Genomic DNA, 26,977 nt, shown 5'->3' with positions numbered 1-26,977 from the left:
GTGTTACCACCACAGAACAACATTGTAGAATTAATGACACGTAAATATGGTGTTGAAGGCGTTTCATTTCTCTATGACTGGTTGAATAATTATGGGTTTAAACCTTGATTAAAAGTTGAGGTCATGGGGAGAACTAGATACAGTAAGTCCAACTTCTTCCTACTCCATTCAAGCATGTACTAGGTTAATTGAAAACTGTGTGTGTGAAATCATGTGAGCTGCTATACTGTACAGTATCAACTGCGTTTACATGTTTGAAGAATAATTACATAAATATATATAAATAATTGTTTAGTTAAACTGAATTAGTGAAGTGTTCATGTGTGTTTACAATGTGTTCTGTGTTGTTTTGTGAGCTGCACCATGAGGAAGAAGAGTACCCTAAGTGGACAGTGACGCAATTCATTGTCTTAATAAATGTGGTGGTTTTGCAGAGCTACCGCAGTAAAACTGACACTTTCTGTTCCTTCACTATCTGAGAGGATTGAACCTGCAACTTGTGTGTCAGCAGCAGAACACACAAACCAGTGCACCAAACAGCTGGGCTCATCTATTAACATTAACATATAAGTAAACACAAGAAGGTATTGTTGCCAATACCACATAGCAAAGACATACCAGTGGTTTGAGGGAGTGTGTCATTCTGTAACAGTAAGTTACAAACCAGGAAAATTAAGACTATATTTTCAGGAAACATTGCTTTATATTATACTATGTCTTTGCACTAAGATATTGCTTATAGTTCCATTGTACATTGTACAGTACTTTTAATAGTACTTAATAGTAATAGCGTGAGATGTCCACTGGAAGCATAGATATAAATCTTTATTCATTGACTCTATCCAATAGAAAATGAAAATGACGTGTTTTTTGTTTACAGTTTACCTTTTTCATCTATATTTTAATATACATATACTGTATAGTTGTTAACCAACACCTTGAAATAATGATTCAGTCATGAATATTGTATATGCGTATGTTCTGTCAATAGTTAACAATGTTTAATAATTAGCATAAATCAAGATTGCCTAAAAGATGGCAACAAGTCTAAAGTTCAACCATTACTCATTTACAGACAAATGATAAAGGTAGTAAAAGTGAAAGAACGTAGGTTGTAGTTGACTATTTTTCTGAAATGATCTGAGTCGCTGATGGAAAGGTATGAGCAATACTTTTTATATACAGTATATTGTATATTTATACACAGGCAGATGCATTGTTTATTCTAGAGGGAAATTTGTGCATTGTAGCAGTGTACTCAGTTACTCATGAGCCTAAACTCCCCTTTGGAGGAGCTCCTCTGACTGCAGATGATGTTGCCCAGCGAATGCAGTGGTTGATTGATTGTGCTCTGTAGGGACTCTGTTACTCTGTCACAGACTCTAAACTGCCTTCCTGATCCAGTCTCAAAAAGTCCCTTTGTTGTTCAGCACACCACTGCACAGCACAGAAGAGGACACTTGCCACAACAGACTGGTTGAACATCTGTAGCATCTGTTTGAAGGACGCCAGTCTTAGGAAGTAAAGGCGCTTCTGTCCTTGTCTGCAGTGACCGTGACCAGTGAGTGTCCAGTTGTTTCTTATCCAGCTGTACTCAGGTATTTAATTTAATGTATAAGTTCTTCATAATAACATTTATCAGATAATATTGATTGTTATTCAGAAAATTAATACGATACATCTGTGAATGATATTCTAACAATAATATTCATTCTTAATCTTTGTGAAAATCAGTATAAATAACTTCTAACTTAACTATTCATATGTTTTAATGAAAATATATGTTTGACTGCAGCATGTGCAAAACTAGCAACCACTTGTTACTACAGCTATAATATAACATTATTACATACATTTAAATATTATAATAAGATAATGTGATGCTGGGACAGCATAGCATAGACACTGGGTGGAACTTTTTTTTTTACAACAGCAATTATTTTCGATAAAAAAACATAACCTGAACACAAGGAATCCAATTTCTTTTAGACAGTTTTAGTTCATCATTTAACGGGTGACTTGATTAATGATAATGAATACTGTGTTTTATATTGTTCCAATTAACATAATAATATTTTATGATTACAAAACTTCAAGCAAACATTCATTTTGATTCCTGCTCAAAGTCCTGTGCAGAGGTAACAACAAACACATAAGTTAAACATGTTTGACAGGAGAATGGTTCCACATAAACATTATGTGTGTCAGATATCACATGTGCAGCTAGACTTCGAATTTCTGTATTTAGTTGCCATTTTCTAGTTTTCTGGGCAGATTAGTTGAGTCATTAAAGTCTTTTCAATCATTTTCAGGTAAACCACTCACATTTCACACCTCTCCCAAGTAGGAAAAAACACAACAAACTACTGAAAAACAAATACAAAAAAAATCTTGGTTATTATTTGTATATAAAGCGCATGAATAATGAATCTGACAGATGAAAACAACTCTTCATGGCATTATGGCAGACTTAACTACAAACTGAACCAAATCAACTATGTTTTCTTGATATATTGTTTTTATTGTAATGTGAGTTTTGACTTCTGTATGTTCTTTACAGGATCACACCCCTTGAACTTGGGCTCATCTATTCCACTGTGTTGTTTTTTTTTGCTGACTTATGTGTGTCAGGATGCGGCAGAGAGCGGACCCACATCCACAGTGCCAGGACACGAGGTAGGTGGTGAAAAATCAGAGTTTATTCCAGTAATCGGTGTCACAGAGAGTACAGTCCAGGCCATACAAGATAGAGCGTAGGGTTTAAGTGCAAATGGATCAGGCTTAATCAGGTCACAGGAAACAGGCAGAGTTCAGCAACAGAAGCCAGGAGTTTACAATACCAGTCGGGATCAGACGAGAATCGGTGGTCAGGAACACAGAACAGGGTGAAGAACGAGGTGAGCTGAACTGAGAACTGCTGGAAAGTGATGTCATGCATTCAACCATCTGGCGACTGGCTATGGTAACTGGTGGTGGGTAAATACACAGGAGTGATGACTAAACTAAGACAGGTGTGTGTAATGCAAACCGGAAGTAAGACTAGAACAGACACAATGAGAACAGAAACCGGAGGTACTACAAAATAAAACAGGAAATAGAACCAAAACATGACAACTTAGGCAAAACAGAAAGTCCTTCAAAATAAAACAAGAAACAAAAACCCAGATCGTGACAATGTGTGTATTATGCTCAGTCTGTAGTTTTATCATCTTTAACTAGTGAGTGTATTTGTTATAACACAGAAGCCTGCTTTACTTAATAGTTACAAAGCATAAAATGTCTACTGTAATTTTTAGAAGAGAGGTATTATCACTTTTATAAACACTTTTCTATAAAAGAAGTCAATTGTTCAGTTGTTATTTGTTTAATTTTAAATTTATCTTTGCAATCCTTTTATTTCTCACTAAAAAGATAAAAAAACAAATTGAAATATTTAGGTAAACGTGGAAAGATTTGGCTGGAAAGATGAATTACAAGATGGCAGATTTGGATCAAAAGATAGCAGATTTGTTTGGAAAGATGGACTATTTGGGTGGAAAGATGACAGATTTGGATGGAAATATGATCAAAAGATGGCAGATTTGGATAAAAGACGCTGAATGATAATATGGCAGGTCTGATGCAGCTAAAGCTGGATCAGTAGAGAAAGGAATCCATTGTGAAACTAAAGAGAATAAAAACAGAAATTCAGAAAATGAAGCAACAGCTGCAACTGGTTGAGGCGGAAATAAAAGAGAGTGAGAGAAAACGGGCAACTGATAAAACAGCAGAACTTTTAAGTGAAAAACAAACTGTGGTGGTTTAGATCACATGGTTCTAAAAAAAAAAAAACACTGTTGCCTGACATTATTTTTAAGAATTTTTAATTTCAAATTTAAGACATAACATTTGCTGACTGGCCAGAGGCAAAATAGGCGGCCGCTTAAAGAACAAAACTAAATATTAGTGATTTTATATTGAATCATTCATTCCACTGCACCAAAGGATCTCTCTATAACCTCAGAGTTTTATGGATTATAATAAACAACTCTACAGTTTGGATATGACACCATAAAACTAATTCATCATTTTCATTTACGTTGTAAATCTGGTCAAAGTCCTCCTGCTCTGTTTTATTGTGGCTCTTTGACCTGAAGCTTCTCTGCTGCAGGTACGAACCAACTGTCTAATGTTTAGACTTTAATTTAGTTGTTGTTTTCATGACTGTGAAATAAGGTGTGACTGATTATAGTCGATCACACTACAAATTAAAACAGTGATTTTATTTTCAATAGAGTAACACACTGTTTACTGTGGTGCAGCTCAGTTACTGTATCACTAGAGTTTTTAATAGTTACATATTAAAAAACAGTGAAAGTCTCAAAAGCTCTTTGTATCAAACTCCTTCGATTTCATGGACTATAATATGATCTAATTAAAACACAAGAATTCTTTCATTTAATGGACAAATCTCAAAGCAGTTTCCTTTTTGTCACGTTTTCACTGCACTTTGCCTTCATCACTGAGATCACCAACAATTGAGGATCAAATGTGAGGCAGCCATTTTAAATACACATATTCTGGTTTTACAGTTTTTTCTTGTATTTTATACCTGCACACACGTTTTGTGGCATATTTGGGCACAATTTAAAGTTCACAAAATCAAAGAAAACTAAAAACCCAAACCAGAAAATGCTTTAATTATAGTATTTAAACACAGTGTGGATTGATATCTGTTTCATATCTATCGATTATATCTATTTTACCCAGAAAGCAAATCCATTGAACTGCTCAAATAGATTCAGGGACAAAAAGATTAGACTGATTTAGTGAGATAATGGTTTTAATAAATGTGTTTTTTAACGTTGGTATCATTTTAAATTGTATTTGATATAAACGTATCCATCCTCTATTTTGACCTCTTCTCCTCGTCTTCAGGATGTTTTCTCTAAACAGTGGACGTCTCCTCATGTCCCTCAGTGCCTTGGTTCTTCTCTGCTCCGTGATCCTCGTTCTACTGACGGACTCTAGTTCAGGTATTTAAACACAGTGTGGACCCACGGCTCATTTCATCACACACTGACCTCCTGCTCATTTCAGCTCAGCCTCTGGAGGCTGCATCATCTCACACTGTGACGGCTTTAGCTGGTGAAGACGTGGTTTTGCCGTGTCACCTGGAACCAGCTGCAGATGTGGTTTCTCAGAGTCTGGAGTGGGGAAGACTGGACCTGAATCCAAGATTCATCCACGTGTGGCACGAAGGTCAGGACCTCCTGCTCAACCAGAACCCGTCCTACCGAGGCCGGACCTCCCTGTCCACAGAGAAGCTGAAGCACGGAGACCTGTCGCTGACGCTGTCTGCTCTCACACACTCCGACAACGGCAGATACAGATGTTACTTCCCCTCCACGGCCAAAACCGCTGAAGTGGAGCTGCTGGTTGGTCAGTTGTTGCTGTTGTTTAATGAAGCTTGTATAGATCTGCATGCATTGAATATTCATTATATGTGTCTTCTCGTCCTCAGGTTCCGTCTCTTCACCCGTCATCGCCGCCGTCACCGTAACCAGTGACGTGGTGGTGCTGGAGTGTAGGAGTGGAGGCTGGTTCCCAGAGCCTGAGCTGCTGTGGCTGGACGCTGAGGGAAAGCTCCTCTCTGCTGGACCTACAGAGACAGTCAGAGGTTCTGATGACCTCTATACTGTCAGCAGCAGAGTGACTGTGGACAAGAGACACAGCAGCAGATACACATGCAGAGTCCAGCAGACCTCCATCAACCACACCTCAGAGGCTCACATTGAAGTTACAGGTGAGAGAATCATCAAATCAGTGTTTAAACGTTTCAGCTGATTCTGAATAACAATCATTTGTGTCTGATGTGTCTCATCTTTTTAGCTGAATGCTTCGCACCGACATCTTGTTCTGTTCCTCGTCTCAGCATCGTCTCCACTGTTTCAGTCGTTTTTATTTGTGCAGCAGCATTTTTTGTGTGGAAATGGACACAAAACCTAATCAAAGGTACCAGAACACATTTTTCACACTAATTCAAAACAAGCAAATTTTGTGTTGTGAACATGAACATTGGTTAAAAAATATTTTTCATGTTCACACAGAAACAAAACGGCTCCAAACTGATGAGAAAGAGAGAAAAGAACTTTTAGCAGAAATAAAAAAGTCAAAACTTGATAATGAGCGACAGAAGAAGAAGGAAGAGAGGAAACATCTGGAACATCTGGTGGATGTGTTGATGGAGCAGAGGAACGAACTGCTGAACCTGAGTGAACAACTCATGAATCAACACAAAGACATGGACACACAACATAAAGACACTGATGAGAAGCTTGAGTCAGCGGATGAGGAGTCAGACAGAATGAAGAGGTTCATGAAGCTGAAGGAAATCACCATAGAAAACCAACAACAGCTGAAGAACAGACAACGGCAACACGAAGAACTGGAAATGAAGACTCGTTCACTGGCAAATAACACAGAAGCTGTGATTAGGAAAATGAGAGAGGAAATAAATAATGTGAGTGATTAAATGAAGGAGACAGATGATGTGAGTGATGGAATGAAGCAGGATCAGAGGTAGAAGACACTGAATGAACAGGTTCATCATCACAGCTACAGGACGCTAGTCTCCAGTTAGCTCCATTTGTCTGATAATGATGAGCAGAACCAGCAGAACCAGCACAGACTCTAAACACTGACCACTAAGCTGCACTGAATCCACTTCATTAAACACAGAGTCACGCGTTCAGTCAGAGGTTCATTTAAAGTCACGCTGTGAAGACTCCAGCTGACAGATGAGACCTGTGGCCACGTACAGGAAGCTATTCATTCTATGTGAAGACATAAAAAGAAGAAATAATTGGCTCTTTGGTGACATATGATGACATGGTATGGTATGATATGGTGAAATATGATATCTGGACACGAGTTCTCATGCTCCATATTTAGGTAAATTGAGTTGTTTTGTTTTTTTTGTCTTCAACTGATTCTTTGTGTTGTTTTCTACCTTTACATGATGACTTCAGGACAAATGCAAACTACATGCACGCATTGGAAGTTTGCATTTCGTCCTCTGCTCACTTACAAAAAGCAGAACGAGCGTCTGCAGGTGCTTTTAACCACCTCCTTGCAGAAGTAAATCTCATTTATTATATAAAAACACTAATTTTAACTGATTTCTAAACCTGCATCATTTCTTTCACATCTTGAAGCTTAGAAGAGTAGAGTCACAGTTATACACAATATGTGAATATACAATGACACTCATGTCTCATTGATTTTTATTGGATTTAGTTTGTTATAGAAATAAAACCATGAGATCAAACATCTACTGTATTCTGTCATTTTTCCCTCTTGCAGATTCAACTTTACTGTCAAACATCTTAGTGCAGCGATGACTTTATGATATTTAGCATTTCCAGTTAAAACGTATTCCACCATCTTTGCAGTGTGAACTTAAATGTGCTCATTTGGACGCGAGGTGATGAAGTAACAGCCTCCATAGTTTAAGCAAGTTCACATAAGACGAGTTACAGACAATAAAAACCACTGAGCGCTGATGAACCTGTGGTTTTCTCAGACGTGTGGTCAAACTGTTTTAAACATCAGCACCATGAAAAATAGCACAAAGACGAGTGAGAGGAGAGATCAACTCTGGGATGAACTCAGACACAAACAATGAAGCCCATAAACACATAATAACTAGTGAGGTCCTTGTTGAGGTCCACGTTTAACAGCAGCATAGACGGTGTGAGCAGCGTTCACCTCCTCACAGGCTGTGAAGGAAACAGTAACACTCTATTATTCACCATGTCACAGTGCATTAGACCCCCCCCCCCCCCCCCCCGTCACACAGGGGCTAGTGTGAAGTGCCTTGCTCAAGGACACGCCTGGTGCGGGGCTCAAACCAGCAGCCACTGTGCTGCTGCTGCTGCACGTGTGTCATGGACTCACCTGAAGCTGCAGCTGACGTCACAGGAGAAGTCTCTGCAGAACAGGACGTTAAAGTGAATGAAGCTTTATCCTGTGACAGACATGGTTTTAATGAGGTTTACCTTTGTGTCTGCAACAGTAAAGACGTCCAAGCAGCAGCAGCAGCAGCAGCATCACAGCCACAAACACAACAACCGATGCAACGACCAAAGAAAGGACGTGGAGTCGAGGGACTTCACTGGATGGAGTCGACTCTGGAGCGTCTTCAGCCAAAACAGCGTCTGTTCTCATCAGGAAACAATGTTGGTTCCTTTGAATCCACACATGGAATGACTTCTACTTCCTGGTTCATGAAATAATCATTTACAGTTCATAAACTGTGTTTGTGTTTCATTAGACTTGGGTCTCATTTGATCAGTGCTGAATTTAAATATTTACATTTGCATGCAGGTTCTTTGAACCTACGATAGACAACATTTAATGTAACAACACAAAAGAACAATAGTCTGATAGAGATGACTGTGAATGAATGGGATCCAACCCACAGAACACAGATGGAGCATATGACAGAACTGAGCCCAGAGCAGCGGGTCGCGTGCTGCAGGTTCTGGTGTCTCACCTCTGACCCTCAGCCAGCTCTCGGGTGATTCGGCCTCAGAGATGATGCATTTGTAGAATCCTTCATCGGACGAGGAAGCGCTGATGATGCTCACATGTCCTTCGTAGCCGGTCGTCAGCAGGACTCCGTCCTTGTAGAAGTCGGCTGCTCGGCCGGAGGCCGTCATCCTGGTTCTGCAGTGCAGAGTCACATGGTCTCCCTCCATCACCGGAGCAGCAGGAACGTCCAGGAGCACAGACCCAGCTGGACACAAGCATGGATGAAGGTTCATGTGAGCGTCAACAACCATCTTATAACTGACTCCAACCTGTGACTGAGATGTTGACGCTTTGGCTCCTTGTTCCATTTTCACTTTCACACCAATATTCACCACTATGGGACACGAAGGCAGCGCTGATGGTGAAGACTCCTGTTGTTTCCCACCTAGTTGCACTCATTGGATCTGTCTTCAGCCTCTTCATCAGCCTCCACTCACCATCATCATCACCATCACATTTCACAGAGAATGTGTCATATTCAAAGAACTGGAGCTGGTTTGGATCAAAACGAGGAACAGCTGAAAACAAAAAATAGAATTTTTCAAGAACTAGTATCGAAATAATATGGACTTGATGTAATAAATAAATCATGCATGCAAGTAAAAGCTACATACAAGTACAACACAGTAGAAGCTGACCAGTGGAGAGGATCAAAAGACTTCTCCCTGAAACCGTAAATACAAGACTTTAAGCAACAAAACGAAGAATGTGTTTAAAAGCTGGTGCATGTTATAAACTCAAACTGACTCTGGGCCTTTTTGTGTAACTATGTTTTAGTATAAGTTCAGAGAGACTCACACAGTTTGGAGCGGAGAGCAGAACGTTCCATCGTGAGACTGAGACTGAGGTGAAGAGCTCAGACCCTCCTCTTCCTGATGAAGTCACAGACACGAAGGTTTTCTGTTTCTGAAGGTTGTAGTTGTCTGTTTTATCTCGTGTGTGTGCGTGTATGCGTGCGTGCGTGCGTGCGTGCATGTGTGTGTGTGTGTGGAAACAGAGTTGAACCCAGACTTCTCTGTTTAAGATGTTTAAGCTGCTTGTTGGAACTAAATGTGGATAAATGCTGCTGGTTTTACATGAAGTGATGCACATTTTAATTTATTCTGTTTCTTTTTGTGGAACCAAGTTAGAAAAAAGGCTGAATTGAGACTGAGATGATTGTTTTCATGTTCTTCAAACATTTTGAGCCACTTTATATAATAAAACCTTGAAGGTGTGTGATTCCTGCCACACTACAGCAGGAGGCGGTGGGCAATAGACCGATGTGGAAGAAGAAGGACTCGGACCTGAATCTGTGATGGAGCTTTAACCCTGGAGAAGGCACCTCCTACACAGATCTGAAGGACCATAGTGACAACAGGGGATGCTTTACTGTAGTGATGCTGATTTAACCAACATGGCCGCATGCTGACACTGTACAGTTTAACACATCATGTCCAATGGTGGCAGTGTTGAAATGTTACGCTGATATTTCTTGCTTCAAACCTTAACAACTGAAGACTGAAGTGAACATTGATGGTGGTTTTATTACTAATTATCATGTGAATCCAGCAACAGAGGGTGAGAAATTATGAACTAACATAAAAATCTATAACCAAACTCTTTAGTCTCATCTTTGTTTTCAGCTGAACTAATTCTAAACATGCTGTAGTTACTGTAGACACATTAATGCAACAATTGAACTCACTCAGATCTCAGATATTATAAAGTTTACGTTGACCTGTTCATTCAAAGCCACAAACTGTAGAGAGGCTGTGGTTGAGAACAGACTGTGTCACAGTCACACTGAGCATAAACCGTGTGATGAAGTAGACGCTGAGGTCTGAACTGTGAGACGTCATCAGCCGCGTGGTTAAAAACAACACGTGTCTTTATTTAGCTTTTAACAGAACCAGCAGGTTGTAGATGGTTTAAATGGGCTGAAGATCACAGAGACAAAGACTCTAAATACAATCAATATATGCAAAGATACACGTTTGCTCTCTGCTGAGGAAAACACAGCATTTGACATCTAGATACACATCGTTAAGAGTTATGATAGTGTTTGTTCACATCATCATCTCATACAACAGGAACAGGCTGTGTTTGCTTCATCAAGCTGTTTTAATGAGTTTAGGGCTGCAGTCACAGATGTTCTGTATGAGTTTACATGAGTTCACACACGTTGATGAATTCGTCAGCGTTCCTCACCTTCTTCCACTGAGTCCAGCTGTTAAAATCCTCACAGGTGAAAATGAAGCATTCATATTCAAAGAACTGCACTTTGTTTGGAAAGACATGCAGAAAAAACAAGTGAAAACATTAATTAACAGCTTATAAATATTCTACCTGTTTAGTTCATTCAGACTTTCTAAGCTCATTCATAAACAGCAGGTGTGAGGTTCTAGGGAGCTGCTACCAAGCGTCCATGGAGCTCCAGCTGCTGCTGCACTTTCACAGCTGGAGACAGAGCAGATGTGATGTTTTAATAAGATGTTGGTTCAGGACAATAAACCTACTGTAACAGTCACGACTCACACATGACGATGAGCTCTGGCCTCCGTGACGCTGCGCTGCTGACTGTTCACAGCTCCACATTATTATAAGATACTTACAGTAGGTTAAACAGTCTCGTTTAGATGCAGATGAAGAGATGAGAACCAACAGTCAATAAACTAAACACTGTAAAGACTCATATGATCCAGTTTATTAACATATATAGATAAGACATTTATTACAATCTGATTAGTTTATATTGAATAAACAGACCTTTGAAAAACGTATTATTATTATGGTATAAAATATAATATTAAAAATAATAAAATAAACAAATAAAATACTTTATTTTACATCAAATCAATATTATCGGATATATTTATGTCATTTACTGTATATTAGAGTAAAGCTCAGCATATTTGTAATGGTAAATACAATAAATATATGTTTTCAGAATCAATATATATTTTCTTTTTTTGCACTGCATGAGGCAGGTACAACACTGCGATGCAGAATCCGAAACATAGTGGGACAGAGTGGGAACAAATTACTGTGTAAATGACAGAACGTTCACAGAGCAGGAAGACATGAAGCTCAATGACGCTGACGCTTAACAGAAGAGAACGGTGATGGCCTTAAAACACAGCAGGTCAATGTGATGGAACAGGAAGTGATGTAAGACCAGAGGAAGACAAGACAGAACAACACAGACGCCCCAAGGCTGGAGGTCAGAACCACAACATGAGCTGTTACTTCAGAGAAACGTATACAGAGAAAAGTCACTTAGAAGCAAATAACAGACAAAACAAATGTATCAAACAGAATCACTGTAAAAGTTTCACCTCACAGCAGAACTAACCTCCGCTGCTGGACATTTGGTGGAGAAGAAACAAAAGCCTGAAAATATACCAGAATCTGATTAACTACGTTTAAACCAGGATCTTCACACAGCAGCTGAGGACACCTGGTGGTGAGGAGGCGCCGGTACACGATGCAGAGCTCATTCTAAACAACTGCTGCCACGTTAGAATGGGATGCATTTACTGCCACGTTCTCAGCATCACTGTGCGACTGCATCGCTCAGTTTGTTGCTCTGTTTTCTGTGACCTGCAAAAAAAGAGATAAAATATGTAAATATCTTCTCAGAACACGATGAGCCTTCATCCTATAACAGCTGAGACGTGTGATGACGGCGATGCAGGTTTTATGTCAGTGATGGACACACACCTCCATGACAGCAGCACCGTCTGAGCACTGGAAGCTGGAAACTCCTGACTCTGCATTAACAAAGGAACGGTGTCAGTCTGCAGTTACACAGCTTCAACAGGAAGCAGAGGAGCGGAGCTTGGCCTCAGTCTGAGGTCACAGTCATAATCTACTGTAGCTGGTCCTGTGACAAGAGGTCCGACCTGTGGGTCTGAACAGGGGCTGGTTCTGACTCTCACCTTCTCCACCGCGTGGTTTCAAGCTGTGGTTCGTCATCAGGCTCAGACTCAAACAATCATCAGCGCCTGTCGAGTCTAAAACCAAACATGCATCAGCTGAACGTGTGAACCAGCAGTTCTCAAACATCTGCTTCTGAGCAGAAAATGACCACAGCTGTTGAACCACACCTGTTGAAGCACAGCTGTTGAACCTAAATGCAGACTCACCTGCTCCACCGTTGCTTTTCGTACTCAGGCCTTTGTTTGGATGCGTCATCTGCAGCTTCAGTGGAACTGAAACCAACAGAACATCAGTCACGTTATTGAACCAGTTCTCTGTCCAGGTTTACGACAGCTTCATTTAAACTAAGACCAACCAGCCGAATGCTGAGTGACAGAACGGATCAGAACCTGATCAACCCGGTCCTTATTTACCCAGACGCTTCATGCAGCAGAGCAGCCCAATCACCAGCAGCTCCAGAACCACCACGGCAGCAGCGCTGACCCACAGCAGGAGGTGGACGTCAGCAGAAGATGGAGTCAGTGTGGGAGACGCTGGAGGAGCACAGCATTTACCTGTTCAGACCCGGTTCTGACTCGGAGCCGGGCGCTGCTCATCATCCTCATCTCACCTGTCGCGTCTTTGTGAACAGTTGAGTCGTCACCTTTTGTTCTGGAGTCATCGACGTTCGGCCTCCGCTCTAGAATTGAACACGCCTCCTGTGAATTCAGGGCCGTTGGAGGTTCGACTGAGGCTTCGCCTCCAGCGCCTCGTACCTGTGAGCCTCAGCGGACTCTCTGCTGACTCTCCTGCTCCAGTGCCACATCTGTAACGTCCCTCCTCAGACGTGGACACACTGTGGAGGCTCATGGTTCCTGTGGAGCTGCTCGTGATCAGGACGCCGTCCTTGTAGAAGGCAGCTGTGAGGTTGGAGGACGCCATCTTGCTCCTGCAGCTCAGAGTCACGTCGTCTCCCTCCATCACAGGACGGACCGGACTCTCCAGCACCACGGGTCCGGCTGAGCAGGACGGCAGAACCGGGTCTCAGGTCACAGGTTGAGGAGGACGGACACGGATCAGTGAACCTACCAGTGACGGTGATGCTGACGGAGCGGCTCCTCTCTCCTCCACCTTCACACCAGTATTCTCCACTGTCTGACACCAGGGACACTTTAATGGTGCAGTCGAGGTCTGAGCACGGGATCGACTGCTTCATGTTCATCACCTTGAATCCAGCAGAGGCATTAAAGCCCAGACAGGAGAACGACACTGATTCATATTCAAAGAGCTGAAGTTTGGAGGGAACGATGTCAAAAGCTGCAGCTGAAACAAGGGAAGAGAGAAATGATCAGTGAGTAGAAGCTTTAAAACCAGCACAAGCTGAAAAAAAACAAAAAAAAAAAACAGCATAAGCTGAAAAAAAACAGAAACAGCTGAAAAAAAATAAATAAATAAAAACCAGCACAAGCTGCAGCGGCGACTGTTCCTCACCACAGGTTAAACATGAGAGCAGCACCAGCGCATCCATCACTGGAGAGAGAGGTCAGAGGTTTATTACAGTCAGAACAGAGGCAGATTCAGTACTCACAGTGTGACCTTCATGATGTCTGTTAACGTCTGACAGCATCGGAGCTGAATGTGATGAGAACTTCCTGTTTCTGGTCAGAACACGACGCGGTTTTCTCCTCCTCCAGTGATGAAGAGCACAGAGAACAGACAACAACAAGCTGAAGGAACGTTTGGGTGTTTAATCACAGACCTACAGTATTGTAGTATTATTAGTATTATAGTAGTATTTTAGCAAAGCAGGATGATTATGACTCTTGACTATCACCTCATTTTATAGGAAGTTGATTTGCTCCAACATCCACAGGATGAGATGTAAAACTGTCTGAATTCACATTTCTTTAGTTTGAACCATTTATTCACAGATGAGACGTGACTTCTTCTGTCTGTTAATATCTATTTACAGTAATAAACTGTGATCTGGATCCAGATCTGCTGCAGAGTTAAATGCTTTTATGTCATCATCAAGTCTGATAACAGGCTCAAAGTTCAGACGTCACATTCGATTAAGGAACAGCAGAAACGGCTGCAGCTCAGGGTCAGTGAATGCAGTCACTCCTTTTGAGCCAAACCAGGACGAGGCCAAACTACAACTGCTGTCGATCGGCTCTGAATGTGTGGAAACAGGTGAGAAACGGTCTCTATTTCACCTGTGACACAGTGTTAACAGACTCCTAATAGTTGCTGCACCGGTGGCTGTGATTTGCGTTTCAGCTCCTCCAGACGGACACAATGTTCAGGTCTCGACCTGCTTCAGTCCACGCTGGGATTCTTCACTGTGCTGTTGTGTTTTTGCTCCTAACACTCACTGAAGCAGGTAATGAACCACTATGACTGCACGTCCTCAAACCAGCTTAAAGGCTGTTGACTTTCCTCATGAACGTATTATTCACATTAGGACAGTTCATGTCATTTCCTCTGCAGACGCACTGGTTCACTCCTGTAGAGAGTGACGTTCCAGCTCGGTCCCAGTGGGGGTTCTGTTCTGCTCACTGGTCAAAATGAAAGTGAAGCGTGGTCTTTGAAGGCAGATAACAGAGATAATGGACTCACTGGCTTCTCATTAATCATTACTCATTCCTCAGTTTACTGCTAAAACGTTCACATGCAGTTGATCATTTACCAGATGTGACACAGGAAGGAGGGGAACGTTTGGTTCGACACACATTTAAAATGTTAAAATGCTTGTTAACTGTTAAAGCGGGTAAACGCTACATGACAGAACCAGCTGTGGTCCAATCACTAAACGTACACAGAAGTGCATGTGACGGTTAAAGCCCTCGTCTCTGTCTCTCAGCGGAGTCTCAGACGCTCCAGGCTTCGGTGGGTGATGACGTCACTCTGTCCTGCCTCGTCATGGACGCCGTGGACCCAGAGAACCTGATGGTGGAGTGGTCCCGACCCGGTTTCAGCCCCAGGTTTGTCCATGTGAGGAGGTTTGGGTCAGACAGTCTGACTCATCAGAACCCGTCCTACGAAGGAAGAACGTCAGTGTCTGAGGACGGAGTCAAACACGGAGACGTGTCCCTGAAACTGTCCAGGGTGAAACTGTCCGACGAGGGAACGTACAGATGCTTCGTCCCCGAGCTGAAAACCGAGTCTGTCGTCCAGCTCGTCGTGAGTAAGTCGATGTAGATGATGCTGGATGTTTCTGCGTGGGCGACACCTAGAAGCCTGTTCTCATCTCCAGGAGCCGTAGCGGAGCTGACGGCAGTCGGCAGCGGAGTCCTGGAGTGTAGGAGTGGAGGCTGGTTCCCAGAGCCTGAGCTGCTGTGGCTGGACGCTGAGGGAAAGCTCCTCTCTGCTGGACCTACAGAGACAGTCAGAGGTTCTGATGACCTCTATACTGTCAGCAGCAGAGTGACTGTGGACAAGAGACACAGCAGCAGATACACATGCAGAGTCCAGCAGACCTCCATCAACCAGAGAACAGAGGCTCACATTGAAGTTACAAGTGTGTATGTTACTTAGTTATGATTTATTAATAGGTGACATTTTATTTAACATCACCTTCTGTTTTGTCATTTCAGATGATTTCTTCCCTAAAACACGTTCATTTGCTCCAACCATCGTTGTTGTTGTTGTTGTTGTTGTCATTGTTGTTGTACTTGTGCTTGTGGCTGTTGGATGGAAGTGGAGACACAATAAGTCCAGTAAGTCACTGACTCATCATCTGAACCACGTCTCCTCTGTTTAATAATTTAGTCACAAAGTCATTATTACAAAATATATTACACAAACATGGTCATATGACTTTGTGTTGTCGTGGTTACAACATAACGTATACATTTGTATAATTAATGTTTCTGCATTCAGATAAGAAGCCAAACCGTGATGAAGAAGCACAGAGAAGCCAAGAGACAAAACACACTTCTATCGGTTCAGAACAAGCATGTTTGTTAGAAAATGAAAGAAGCAACAGTGAAAATTATACAACTAATGGACAAGAGGCAAACGTACAAACATCATATGATCCCAACAACGGACACAACAGAGGAATGAATGAAGCTGATGAAAACGCACAAGATGACGTCACATCAGGAGAAGGAACAGTGAAAAGGAGAGAGACTCCTGATACAGAACATGAAGAGGACACAAACACAACATCTGGTCCAGTGGAGGCTTCAGCTGATGACAACAAATCCAGTGTCAACAACAGAGACACACACGGTTCAGGAGATGCTGGAACTAATCAGAACCCAATTAATCAAAGTGATAGTTTGAAGAATCAACATGAATATGAGAAAAACAAGCCAGGAAATCAGCCTCCTGCTGAGGACGAATCAAAGCCTACCAACAACAAAGACAACACAAATTCAGTATCTGCAACAACAGAATCCTCCTGTAAAGATGAAGGAGAAACAGAAGATCAACCAGGGAAGAAAGAAAACAGTGGTGATGGAAAAGAGCAAAGAGATCAAACATCACACCCGAAGGGCGAGAACGGACAAAACCTGAAGGTTGATGAAGAAGAAAATGGTCACAACACGTCAGAGAAAGAAAACAACCAAACAGCAGATGTCGATCAAGCTGATAACAACAGAAGAACAGAGGACGTTGAACCAGACGGAGAAAACAGCAAACAGACAGTAGATGTGAGTGCGACTGCAGAACATGGAGAGGAGAAGAATGATGGGAAGGACACAACATCTGGTTCAGGAGGTGCTGGAACTGATCAGAACCAAACTAACCAAGGTGATAGTTTGGAGAGTCAAGATAAAAATGAGAAAAACGAACTAGAGATGAAGAAGGAAAATGAAAAAAATGGTCACGAGGAAGATAAAAAACAAAAAACATCTGTAGACAACAAACCAGCAGCTAAGAATGAAGCTGATGGACACAAACAACAAGATGATGTCACATCAGGAAAAGGAACAATGAAAGAGACTCAGACTCCTGATACAGAACATGAAGAGGACACAAACACAACATCTGGTCCAGTGGAGGCTTCAGCTGATGACAACAAATCCAGTGTCAACAACAGAGACACACACGGTTCAGGAGATGCTGGAACTAATCAGAACCCAATTAATCAAAGTGATAGTTTGAAGAATCAACATGAATATGAGAAAAACAAGCCAGGAAATCAGACTCCTGCTGAGGATGAATCAAAGCCTCCCATCAACAAAGACAACACAAATTCAGTATCTGCAACAACAGAATCCTCCTGTAAAGATGAAGGAGAAACAGAAGATCAAACAGGGAAGAAAGAAAACAGAGGTGATGGAAAAGAGCAAAGAGATCAAACATCACACCCGAAGGGCGAGAACGGACAAAACCTGAAGGTTGATGAAGAAGAAAATGGTCACAACACGTCAGAGAAAGAAAACAACCAAACAGCAGATGTCGATCAAGCTGATAACAACAGAAGAACAGAGGACGTTGAACCAGACGGAGAAAACAGCAAACAGACAGTAGATGTGAGTACGACTGATGCAGAACATGGAGACGAGACGAATGATGGGGAGGACACAACATCTGGTTCAGGAGGTGCTGGAACTGATCAGAACCAAACTAACCAAGGTGATAGTTTGGAGAGTCAAGATAAAAATGAGAAAAACGAACTAGAGATGAAGAAGGAAAATGAAAAAAATGATCACGAGGAAGATAAAAAACAAAAAACATCTGTAGACAACAAACCAGCAGCTAAGAATGAAGCTGATGGACACAAACAACAAGATGACGTCACATCAGGAGAAGAAACATTGAAAGAGACTCTGAGTGCTGATACAGAACATGAAAAGGGGACAAACACAACATCTGGTCCAGTGGAGGCTTCAGCTGATGACAACAAATCCAGTGTCAACAACACAGACACACACGGTTCAGGAGGTGAAAGAACAGAATCTACATGTGGAGAGAAAGAAGAAACACAAGAAGATCATTCAGAGAAGAAAGACAGCAGAGATGGAGAGAAGGAATCTGAGAACACACAAAAACAGGAAGTTGGAGGAAATGCAACAAATAGTCTCAATGGGACAGAGAAAGAAAAAGAACAAGAACATCCCATAAACAACCAAACAGCAGATGTCAATCAAGCTGATAACAACAGAAGAACAGAGGACGTTGAACCAGACGGAGAGAACAGCAAACAGACAGTAGATGTGAGTACGACTGATGCAAAACATGGAGACGAGACGAATGATGGGGAGGACACAACATCTGGTTCAGGAGGTGCTGGAACTGATCAGAACCAAACTAATCAAGGTGATAGTTTGGAGAGTCAAGATAAAAATGAGAAAAACGAACTAGAGATGAAGAAGGAAAATGAAAGAAATGGTCACGAGGAAGATAAAAAACAAAAAACATCTGTAGACAACAAACCAGCAGCTAAGAATGAAGCTGGTGGAGACAAACAACAAGATGACGTCACATCAGGAGAAGAAACAGTAATAAGGAGAGAGACTCCTGATACAGAACATGAAGAGGACACAAACACAACATCTGGTCTAGTGGAGGCTTCAGCTGATGACAACAAATGCAGTGTCAACAACACAGACACACACGGTTCAGGAGGTGAAGGAACAGAATCTACATGTGGAGAGAAAGAAGAAACACAAGAAGATAATTCAGAGAAGAAAGACAGCAGAGATGGAGAGAAGGAAGCAGACATGTTCATGAAAATGCAAATTAATTTATAACTTTTATTGAAATGCATTTTTTCTGGATTTTTTGTTATTGTTGTGTCTCTCACTGTTCATTGTACCATTGAAATTATGGACTGATCATTTCTTTGTAAGTGGGTAAACTTAAAAAATCAACTGGGGTTCAAGTGCTTTTTCTCTCTGGATATTAAAAAAAAGAGAATTGTGCATAAGATGGGATCTAGGGATCCCACCAATGAAGCATTCATACGATTTAAATTGTTAAAATTCTTTGATCTAGTGGAATAAGTGTGCTGTGTTTGAAGTTATTACCTGATGGAATTCAAAAACGATTTAAAGAAAGAGATGGGTGATATATAAATTTTAAAATTCATGCTATACTGTACACAAAACCAAAAAAAATATTTTGTCTTTCTACAAAATTTGTACTGGAGTAAAACTATGGATAAATTAAGCAAAGACATAAAAAATAGTAATAGAATTGATGTATTTAAATATAAAGGCAGGTGTCAATCAAGATACAGGCAGGGACAAGCTACAGTATGATTAATTAGATAGAACATTGTTGGTGCATGAATGAATGTATGAATATTAACATTCTGTAATATTTTTTTTACTGTAATACTTTATGTGATGTAAGAAATAATACATGTATAACTATTAATTACAAATAGTTGAAATGTGAGGTCATGGGTTAGGACTAGATAAGTCTAATGTCTTCATAATCCATTCAAGCATGTACTAGGTCAATTGATTACCATTTTTCTTGTAAATGTGGAAAATTATGTGAGTTGATATAGCAACTGCAATGTTTGAAATAATAAATAAATACATAAATAAAAATAAACACACAGTAGATCTGCATTTTAAAAGGCATTGATTTCAATTCAAATAAATTTTTAGTCAATTTGATTCATATGGCACAAAAAAGGTTGTTAGTGTCATTTTTTCAAATTTTTAACAAAGAAAGTCAAATATTGTTTACATAAAAAAATGATTAAAAAAAGTAAAATAAAGCTACATTTATTTTATCCTATACTAAACCAGCTTACTAAATTGATAGTTTCAATAATGCAAAACTATTATTGATCATTGTTGACAGAAACCAGCTCTTTGTGATACAATAAAATATATACCCATGTAATATAACATGTAATATTCTGTAATATACATATAATTTATATGAATACTTTCCTACAAATAAAAGCAAAATAAATGAATAAAAAATACTTTAATACTTTCCTACAGTAAATAAGATAGTGAAATCAAAACAAATTGCTGTTATACGTAACAAAGTTGTTTATAACTTATCATTGTTCAGTTTCTGTCTTATTAACACACTGAGAGATTAATGTGCTTCGTCTTGTCTCATTGTCACAGGTGGAAAGTCTAACAGCTCAAATACAGAAGAAGGGAGGAACTGGACAACAGGGACAAAGAGTTGGGTCTGTTCACTCACACACTGTTCTGTTTTAATAAATCTTAATTAATCTTTCCATTGATTTGAAACCTGAGACCAAAAAAAATAGACTTTACATTAAAACACAAGTAAATAAGTTATAAAGGAAATAAAACTCAAGTTAACTGGAGACAAGAGTCTCACTGCCTTGACCTGAAGAGATCATTGATTGATCTATGACCCTTACATTCAGTTTTAGGATTCTGGTCTTTTTTACACACAGCAAACATTTTACAGTAAAAAACAGTTCATGTGAAATGTTGACGTCACAAAAATGAACTTATGGATGTTTCTGTCTGACAGTTGAAAAAGGATAAGAGGAAGATAGAGGAAAGCAATAAGCAGGTTCATATTTTTAAACTTATAGTGTAGTATATTTAGGGGTTAGAGAGTTTGCTTAAACTGGGTTCACAGAGTCTGTGTTCGCAGAATCTGTTGTCTAACAATGGATATCTGAGTTATTCAAAGAGGTTGAAGAGGTTGAAGCTGGGCCAGATGGATCTGGGAGCCGGACAGATAACACGGCCCAGCGCCAGGACCTTCCAAGTAGCCTTATTTGGACATGTGGAAAGACTTTAGGTAGTGGTTAAAAGCAGGCCTTCACAGGCTGGGGTTTTCAGAGCGCTTCGCAGAGGGTCCGCTGGTAGCACACAGCTGACCTCCGACCTCTCGGTTCTCTGTGCAGAGGAACAAGCAGGTGAATTCGGTCTCTGCCTCTCTTGCTATTACTCTTTTGTAATCATTATCTGATTGTGTTAATTTGTCATATAATAAACCTGTATGCTATTGATTTAAACTCCAAAGTTGTGTTCGTGTGAAATCTCTGCCGTGATTGAAGAAAAGAGAATACACGACAGAAATTGGCGTAACTCCAAGCAGGCAGGTCATAGCCGGGTCTGGAACCGACAGGTGCCCGACTGCACTCAGCCCGAGACAACTCGTCACTGGTGGCCACAGGTGAGATGCGCTTAAAGCTCTTACATGACGATTCTCTGTGTTGGGGGCAGTGTGGGCAAATGTTGGTTATATTAGAAGATTCTAAATTCTGATTCGGCTGTTTCTAGAAAACAATCTGTGTGGGAATAAGCAGAGAGAGGCAGTGGAGAATTTGCTTGTATAATTTGCTGTATATAAATATAACTAACCAACTGTTACGAACGAGGGTCAAACCGGACTGAACAAGATTCTAAAACGCGCTGCTTGAGCGGGGAGGCAAACTACAACGGCCACCAAACTGAACTGGGAGGACCCAAATGCACGACGCAGAGACAGGACTGACGACAAGTGGTTTAATAAATAAAAGAACATATAGACTGAGGACAATACAAACTAAGGACGCTGCGACTGCAGGATGAACCAGAAAACAAAACATGCAAACTAACACCTAAAACTCACAGGTAACTCAAAATCGCTGCAGAGCAGGAACCTAACTAACTATCCTAACACAAAACATGCAAACAACAGTATCAAACGTAATCAGCAGACAAACACACAAACCTGGACAGGACACGATGGCACGGTAACAAGTGACGAGTAACAAGTAACAAATAACAAGTATGAGTAACACATAACGAGTATGAGTAACGAGTAACAAGCATGAGTAACACATAACGAGTAGTGAGTAACAAGTAACAAGCAATGCACCAACAAAGACTGTGCACAAACTGAGACCTTAAATACCAGACAAGACAGGTGAACCCAATCAAACTAATACAGGAAACACAAGACAGGAAACAAGGACACAAGAGCAAAAGGGTGAAACCAGGCTGCCCCTGGTGGCGTGGAAACCGAGTCACAACAGAGCCCCCCTCTCAAAGCCGGCTCCCAGACGGCGAACTTGCACGAACCAGACGAGCCGGGCGGGCGGAGGGAGGCAAGGAGGAGGGCCAAACGAAAAGACAAAAACACAGACAGAAACGAGACCCCAACATGACAACCAGACAGTAGACACTCCAAACAAAAATAACCCATAACATCACAAACACTTGTATGATCAAAACATAACCCCACTAACATAACTTCCAATAGTTAACCAAGTCCAAAACAAACTAAGGTAGTCCACAAATAACGAGTTCTCCACCAGTCTCATGGTGGGTGCCAACGAGGCAGGGTCCAACCCAGCAGCCGCTGGGAGTCGACTGGCACTCCTGGTGCCTCCAAACATGAGCCCAGCTCTCTGGGTGTCATGATCTGGCTTTGCGTTTCTAGTGGTTTCCTGTTTTATTTTGGTAGTCTCCTGGTTTCTGTGTCTGCTCAAGCTTCACTTCCGGTTCATGTCCTGTCACAGCTGTCCCTGCTTCACCTGGTCATTACCCACACCTGCACTCTGTTAGTCATCAAGTCACTGTGTATTTAACCACCACCTGTGTCCTTAGTTCCCGGCCAGATTGTTGTATTCGTGTTTCCTCAGTGTATTCGTGCTTCCTCAGTGTTTCGAGTTTGATTAGTGTCGCGTGTTTCATGAGTGTTCCGAGTTTCGTTCGTGTTTCTTTGTTCCAAGTTCCTTGTGTCTTCGTGTATCCTGCCTGACCATGGACTAACTATCCGACCGTGAGTTTTTGCCTGATCCCTCTCTGTACTTTTGCCAAGTCTGCTCGTGTACCGAACCCTGCCTGGACCTTGACTCTGAGATTGCCTGCTTCCTTGTGTATTGTCTACTGGAACGAACTGTGTATGACCTGGACCGCCTGACTCTGTATCACCGAATAAACCTGCACTTAATCACATCTGTGTTTCTGCGCCGTGCATGTGGGTCCGACACCTTCCCAAGCCTGACACTGGGAGGGCGCCGACGGTAGAGGCAGGGCCAGCATAGCAGCGGGTGATTACGGCGGCAAGGCGACCAGTCCGGTGGCCTAGCCCCCATGAGGCCCAAGGCCACTCGTGGACCACCGCGACGACGAACGGGAACCAGCGGCGTCCTCCTTGGACCACCGCGACGACGAACGGGAACCAGCGGCGTCCTCCCTGGACCACCGCGACGACAAACGGGAACCAGCGGCGTCCTCCCTGGACCACCGCGACGACGAACGGGAACCAGCGGCGTCCTCCCTGGACCACCGTGACGACGAACGGGAACCAGCGGCGTCCTCCCTGGACCACCGCGACGACAAACGGGAACCAGCGGCGTCCTCCCTGGACCACCGCGACGAACAGGAACCAACGGCGTTTTCCATGGACCACCGCGACGACAAACGGGAACCAGCGGCGTCCTCCTTGGACCACCGCGACGAACAGGAACCAGCGGCATCTTCCATGGACCACCGCGACGAACAGGAACCAACGGCGCCCTCTTTGGACCACCGCGACGAAACGTGGCCTCCACTGGACCACCAGGGACCTCAAGGGTCAAACGTGGCCACCCTCAGAGGAGCGCCCTTCTTGGAGGGCAGACGTGGAGCCGGAACCGGAGCCAGAGACGAAACCAGACGTGGAGCCGGAACCGGGGACGAAACCAGACGTGGAGCCGGAACCGGAGACGAAGCCAGACGTGGAGCCGGAACCGGAGACGAAACCAGACGTGGAGCCGGAACCGGAGACGAAGCCAGACGTGGAGCCGGAACCGGAGACGAAGCCAGACGTGGAGCCGCAACTGGAGACGAAGCCAGACGTGGAGCCGGAACCGGAGACAGAGACGAAACCAGACGAGGAGCCGGAACCGGAGACAGAGACGAAACCAGACGAGGAGCCGGAACCGGAGACGAAACCAGACGTGGAGCCGGAACCAGAGACGAAACCAGACACGAAACCAGACGTGGAGCCGGAACCGGACCACCCTCAGGAACGGACGTGGTCTCCACCAGACCACCAGGAACGGACGTGGTCTCCACCAGACCACCAGGAACGGACGTGGTCTCCACCAGACCACCAGGAACGGATATGGTCGAACGTGGCTTAATTGTCCGTTTAAAATCCACCGTTCCAACACCCTGTCCCTTCAGCTCCCTCCATATCCTTCGAGCCGCGGAAGGAGAGAGATAAACAACTCCGGGCACGGTCTCCCTCTGAGTGACGGGAGCCGTCTGGCGGAGCTACGGCAGACACTGCTGCCGGTTGGGAGTCTGTTGGCGCCCCTGCATAAAAATAGCCCACCGCAGATCTGGCCGCTGCCACAAATCCAGACCGCAGTGCTGGATATCGCTGTGATGGCGAGCGTCCGGCCAGCTGGGCAGCCAACTCCTCCCGTAGGGCGGGGAACCACGTGACCAATTCCGGAACTCCCGGAATTGCGTGGAACTGCGGCACGACAATGATTAAATCGTCCAATAGACTCAATCCGTACAGCCGGCCCCATGGAGCCGGCGATGTGCACGCAGCCCTGACATGCTGACAAAACAGCCCCCAGAAGCGAGGGTTGATCTGCTCTGACGCAGTCGTAGCCATGTGGACACTCCGGTGCAAAAACGAAACCAAACACAAAGCAAAAACAAAAGCACGCACACAAAACACAGACAAGCTAACACGGACTAACACTTAGCTGGCTAGCTAACCTAAACCAAACACGAACTAAACACAAACTATGGGTCGGCTGGGTCCAAATGGTTGGTGCATTGCTTGTTACTTGTTACTCATACTCGTTATGTGTTACTCATACTTGTTATTTGTTACTTGTTACTCGTCACTTGTTACCGTGCCATCGTGTCCTGTCCAGGTTTGTGTGTTTGTCTGCTGATTACGTTTGATACTGTTGTTTGCATGTTTTGTGTTAGGATAGTTAGTTAGGTTCCTGCTCTGCAGCGATTTTGAGTTACCTGTGAGTTTTAGGTGTTAGTTTGCATGTGTAGGGCAGTCATTTGGTAACGACCACTAGGTGGCGCCGCGGCTGTAGTAGGGCTGGGAGCGCGGATTGTCCCTCGCTGGACACCGTACTCCCGGACCCGTTGTATTCTGGGTGCCGCGGGAGTTTTTTTTATGTTTTCTTGCTTTCTGTGGAAAGGTGAGCACCTGCATGACCACCGGGTATTATCTTAATAATGGATTAAGTTCTGGCATTCATCGGGGGCATGTATTAGGTCTTATATTTGTGTTAGACATTGCACTATATTTTGTTTTCGGAATTTATGTGTTTGCACTAAGCAAATTGGTTATTTACTTAAGTGTCTTATAATATCGGACAGTAGCTTCGCCTCAGTTCTGTGTTGAATATATAATTATTTTCAATGGCTGTTTTTCATTTAGATTTCATAACTGTCCTGTGGTATTATTTATGACAGATAGGAATTTCTTTATTTATTTCTGTTTTTGTTGATTAGAGATATGATGAGATACGATGTTTTCTTGCTTTCTGTGGAAAGAATAAAAGCGGAGCCGTAGGTTCCGGCCGCAGCTTGAATACTCAGCGTCTGGTGTCCTTGTGCTGCCCACACCCCTCAACAAATCACGACCAGAACACAGCGCAGACAGCCGGAGGGGTCTGGACGTCCCAAGCACGACAGAGACCGAGAGGGCGGGTTACACATGTTTTGTTTTCTGGTTTATCCTGCATACGCAGCGTCCTTAGTTTGTATTGTCCTCAGTCTATATGTTCTTTTATTTATTAAACCACTTGTCGTCAGTCCTGTCTCTGCGTCGTGCATTTGGGTCCTCCCAGTTCAGTTTGGTGGCCGTTGTAGTTTGCCTCCCCGCTCAAGCAGCGCGTTTTAGAATCTTGTTCAGTCCGGTTTGACCCTCGTTTGTAACACCAACTGCTTTATTTATTGTGGGGAAATAGAAAATGACATGGCCTATTGACCTCTAGACGTTGACCTAAATGTTGACTTAAGGCAGACGCGGATTGGACACTCTAATATTAAGGGCTTTGAAGTCTGTATTTGGTTAAGTAAATATAAAGTATATATAAAGGCTGTGTAAGTACCATAACTGATGCCGATGGCTTCGGCCCAACAACGCTGAAGTGGCAAAATATATGCACATTTTTTCACTGGACTGGACACTCTCTATTTACTCTTTTATAGGGTAGGAGCTATATTATGCCATTTCAAAAGCGTACACCAAATTTACAGGGGGGGGTGCGTAACAAGCATCAGGTTGCGGTGCAGCCTCAGTGCATTAGGAAATAGAGTGTGACCTCGTGCTACACATTCAATCAAATTTTGGTTTTAGGCACTGTAGGTTTATGTGCGTATGAGGAGACCTACATTAAGCTTGGGACTGATCAATCCAAGTGTAGATTTTCTCATGAGTTGTGAGGCCTGAGAGACATAGGGAAACCGGTAAAAGCGCTTTCTGTGATATGCATATGAAGTGTGCTGGCAATAGTGTATGAAGTTTAATCAAGTGTGTATTTGTGTATATACGTATGTGAAGTTAAACAGCGTAATAGTTGCTTGTTGCTGATTTAAATTTGAGTAGGCTGGGTTGACAGCGGCTCCTC

General features: G+C 42.6%; 2 protein-coding genes across 4 annotated transcripts; one reads left to right on the top strand and one right to left on the bottom strand.

Moving 5' to 3' along the window:
- The first annotated feature begins 1,083 nt into the window (after positions 1-1,083).
- LOC114843738 (butyrophilin subfamily 3 member A2-like) lies at positions 1,084-19,893 on the top strand. 3 transcript variants are annotated; one of them, XM_055513334.1, is made up of 8 exons: positions 1,084-1,159; positions 1,431-1,598; positions 2,561-2,676; positions 4,918-5,015; positions 5,080-5,421; positions 5,504-5,785; positions 16,071-16,193; positions 16,357-19,893. In XM_055513334.1, exons 3-8 carry the CDS (start codon positions 2,621-2,623, stop codon positions 19,179-19,181), a joined length of 3,726 nt encoding a protein of 1,241 aa, XP_055369309.1. In that variant the 5' UTR covers positions 1,084-1,159; positions 1,431-1,598; positions 2,561-2,620; the 3' UTR covers positions 19,182-19,893. The 3 variants fall into 3 exon arrangements, with proteins under 3 accessions (XP_055369309.1, XP_055369308.1, XP_040929256.1); XM_055513333.1 differs by lacking the exon at positions 1,084-1,159 and having other exon boundaries at positions 1,241-1,561; XM_041073322.2 differs by lacking the exons at positions 1,084-1,159; positions 16,071-16,193; positions 16,357-19,893 and adding exons at positions 5,872-5,994; positions 6,090-7,413 and having other exon boundaries at positions 1,317-1,598.
- LOC114868999 (uncharacterized) lies at positions 11,241-14,295 on the bottom strand. Its single transcript, XM_029172758.3, has 9 exons — positions 13,966-14,295; positions 13,564-13,797; positions 13,251-13,493; positions 13,106-13,174; positions 12,909-13,028; positions 12,702-12,767; positions 12,495-12,569; positions 12,277-12,326; positions 11,241-12,156 (listed from the first exon to the last, which is right to left on the bottom strand). The coding sequence occupies exons 1-9, from the start codon at positions 14,000-14,002 to the stop codon at positions 12,130-12,132; spliced, it is 921 nt and encodes a 306-aa protein (XP_029028591.1). The 5' UTR covers positions 14,003-14,295; the 3' UTR covers positions 11,241-12,129.
- Positions 19,894-26,977: the final 7,084 nt, after the last annotated feature.

Source organism: Betta splendens, chromosome 2, assembly GCF_900634795.4.
Source record: "Betta splendens chromosome 2, fBetSpl5.4, whole genome shotgun sequence".
Classification (NCBI taxonomy): domain Eukaryota; kingdom Metazoa; phylum Chordata; class Actinopteri; order Anabantiformes; family Osphronemidae; genus Betta; species Betta splendens.
This window is presented reverse-complemented; position numbering and strand designations above follow the sequence as displayed.

What these genes read in the sequence shown, in the direction of transcription:
- LOC114868999 (XM_029172758.3), bottom strand. Translation starts at nt 14,002, where the DNA reads ATGGATGCGCTGGTGCTGCTCTCATGTTTAACCTGTG. An exon ending in TGTTCACAAAGACGCGACAG is followed by an intron (nt 13,029 to 13,105) that starts GTGAGATGAGGA and finishes GTGCTCCTCCAG; the next exon opens with CGTCTCCCACACTGACTCCA. An exon ending in GAAAAGCAACGGTGGAGCAG is followed by an intron (nt 12,570 to 12,701) that starts GTGAGTCTGCAT and finishes GTTTGGTTTTAG; the next exon opens with ACTCGACAGGCGCTGATGAT.
- LOC114843738 (XM_055513334.1), top strand. Translation starts at nt 2,621, where the DNA reads ATGTGTGTCAGGATGCGGCAGAGAGCGGACCCACATCCACAGTGCCAG. An exon ending in CCACAGTGCCAGGACACGAG is followed by an intron (nt 2,677 to 4,917) that starts GTAGGTGGTGAA and finishes CCTCGTCTTCAG; the next exon opens with GATGTTTTCTCTAAACAGTG. An exon ending in GGCTCACATTGAAGTTACAG is followed by an intron (nt 5,786 to 16,070) that starts GTGAGAGAATCA and finishes TTGTCATTTCAG; the next exon opens with ATGATTTCTTCCCTAAAACA.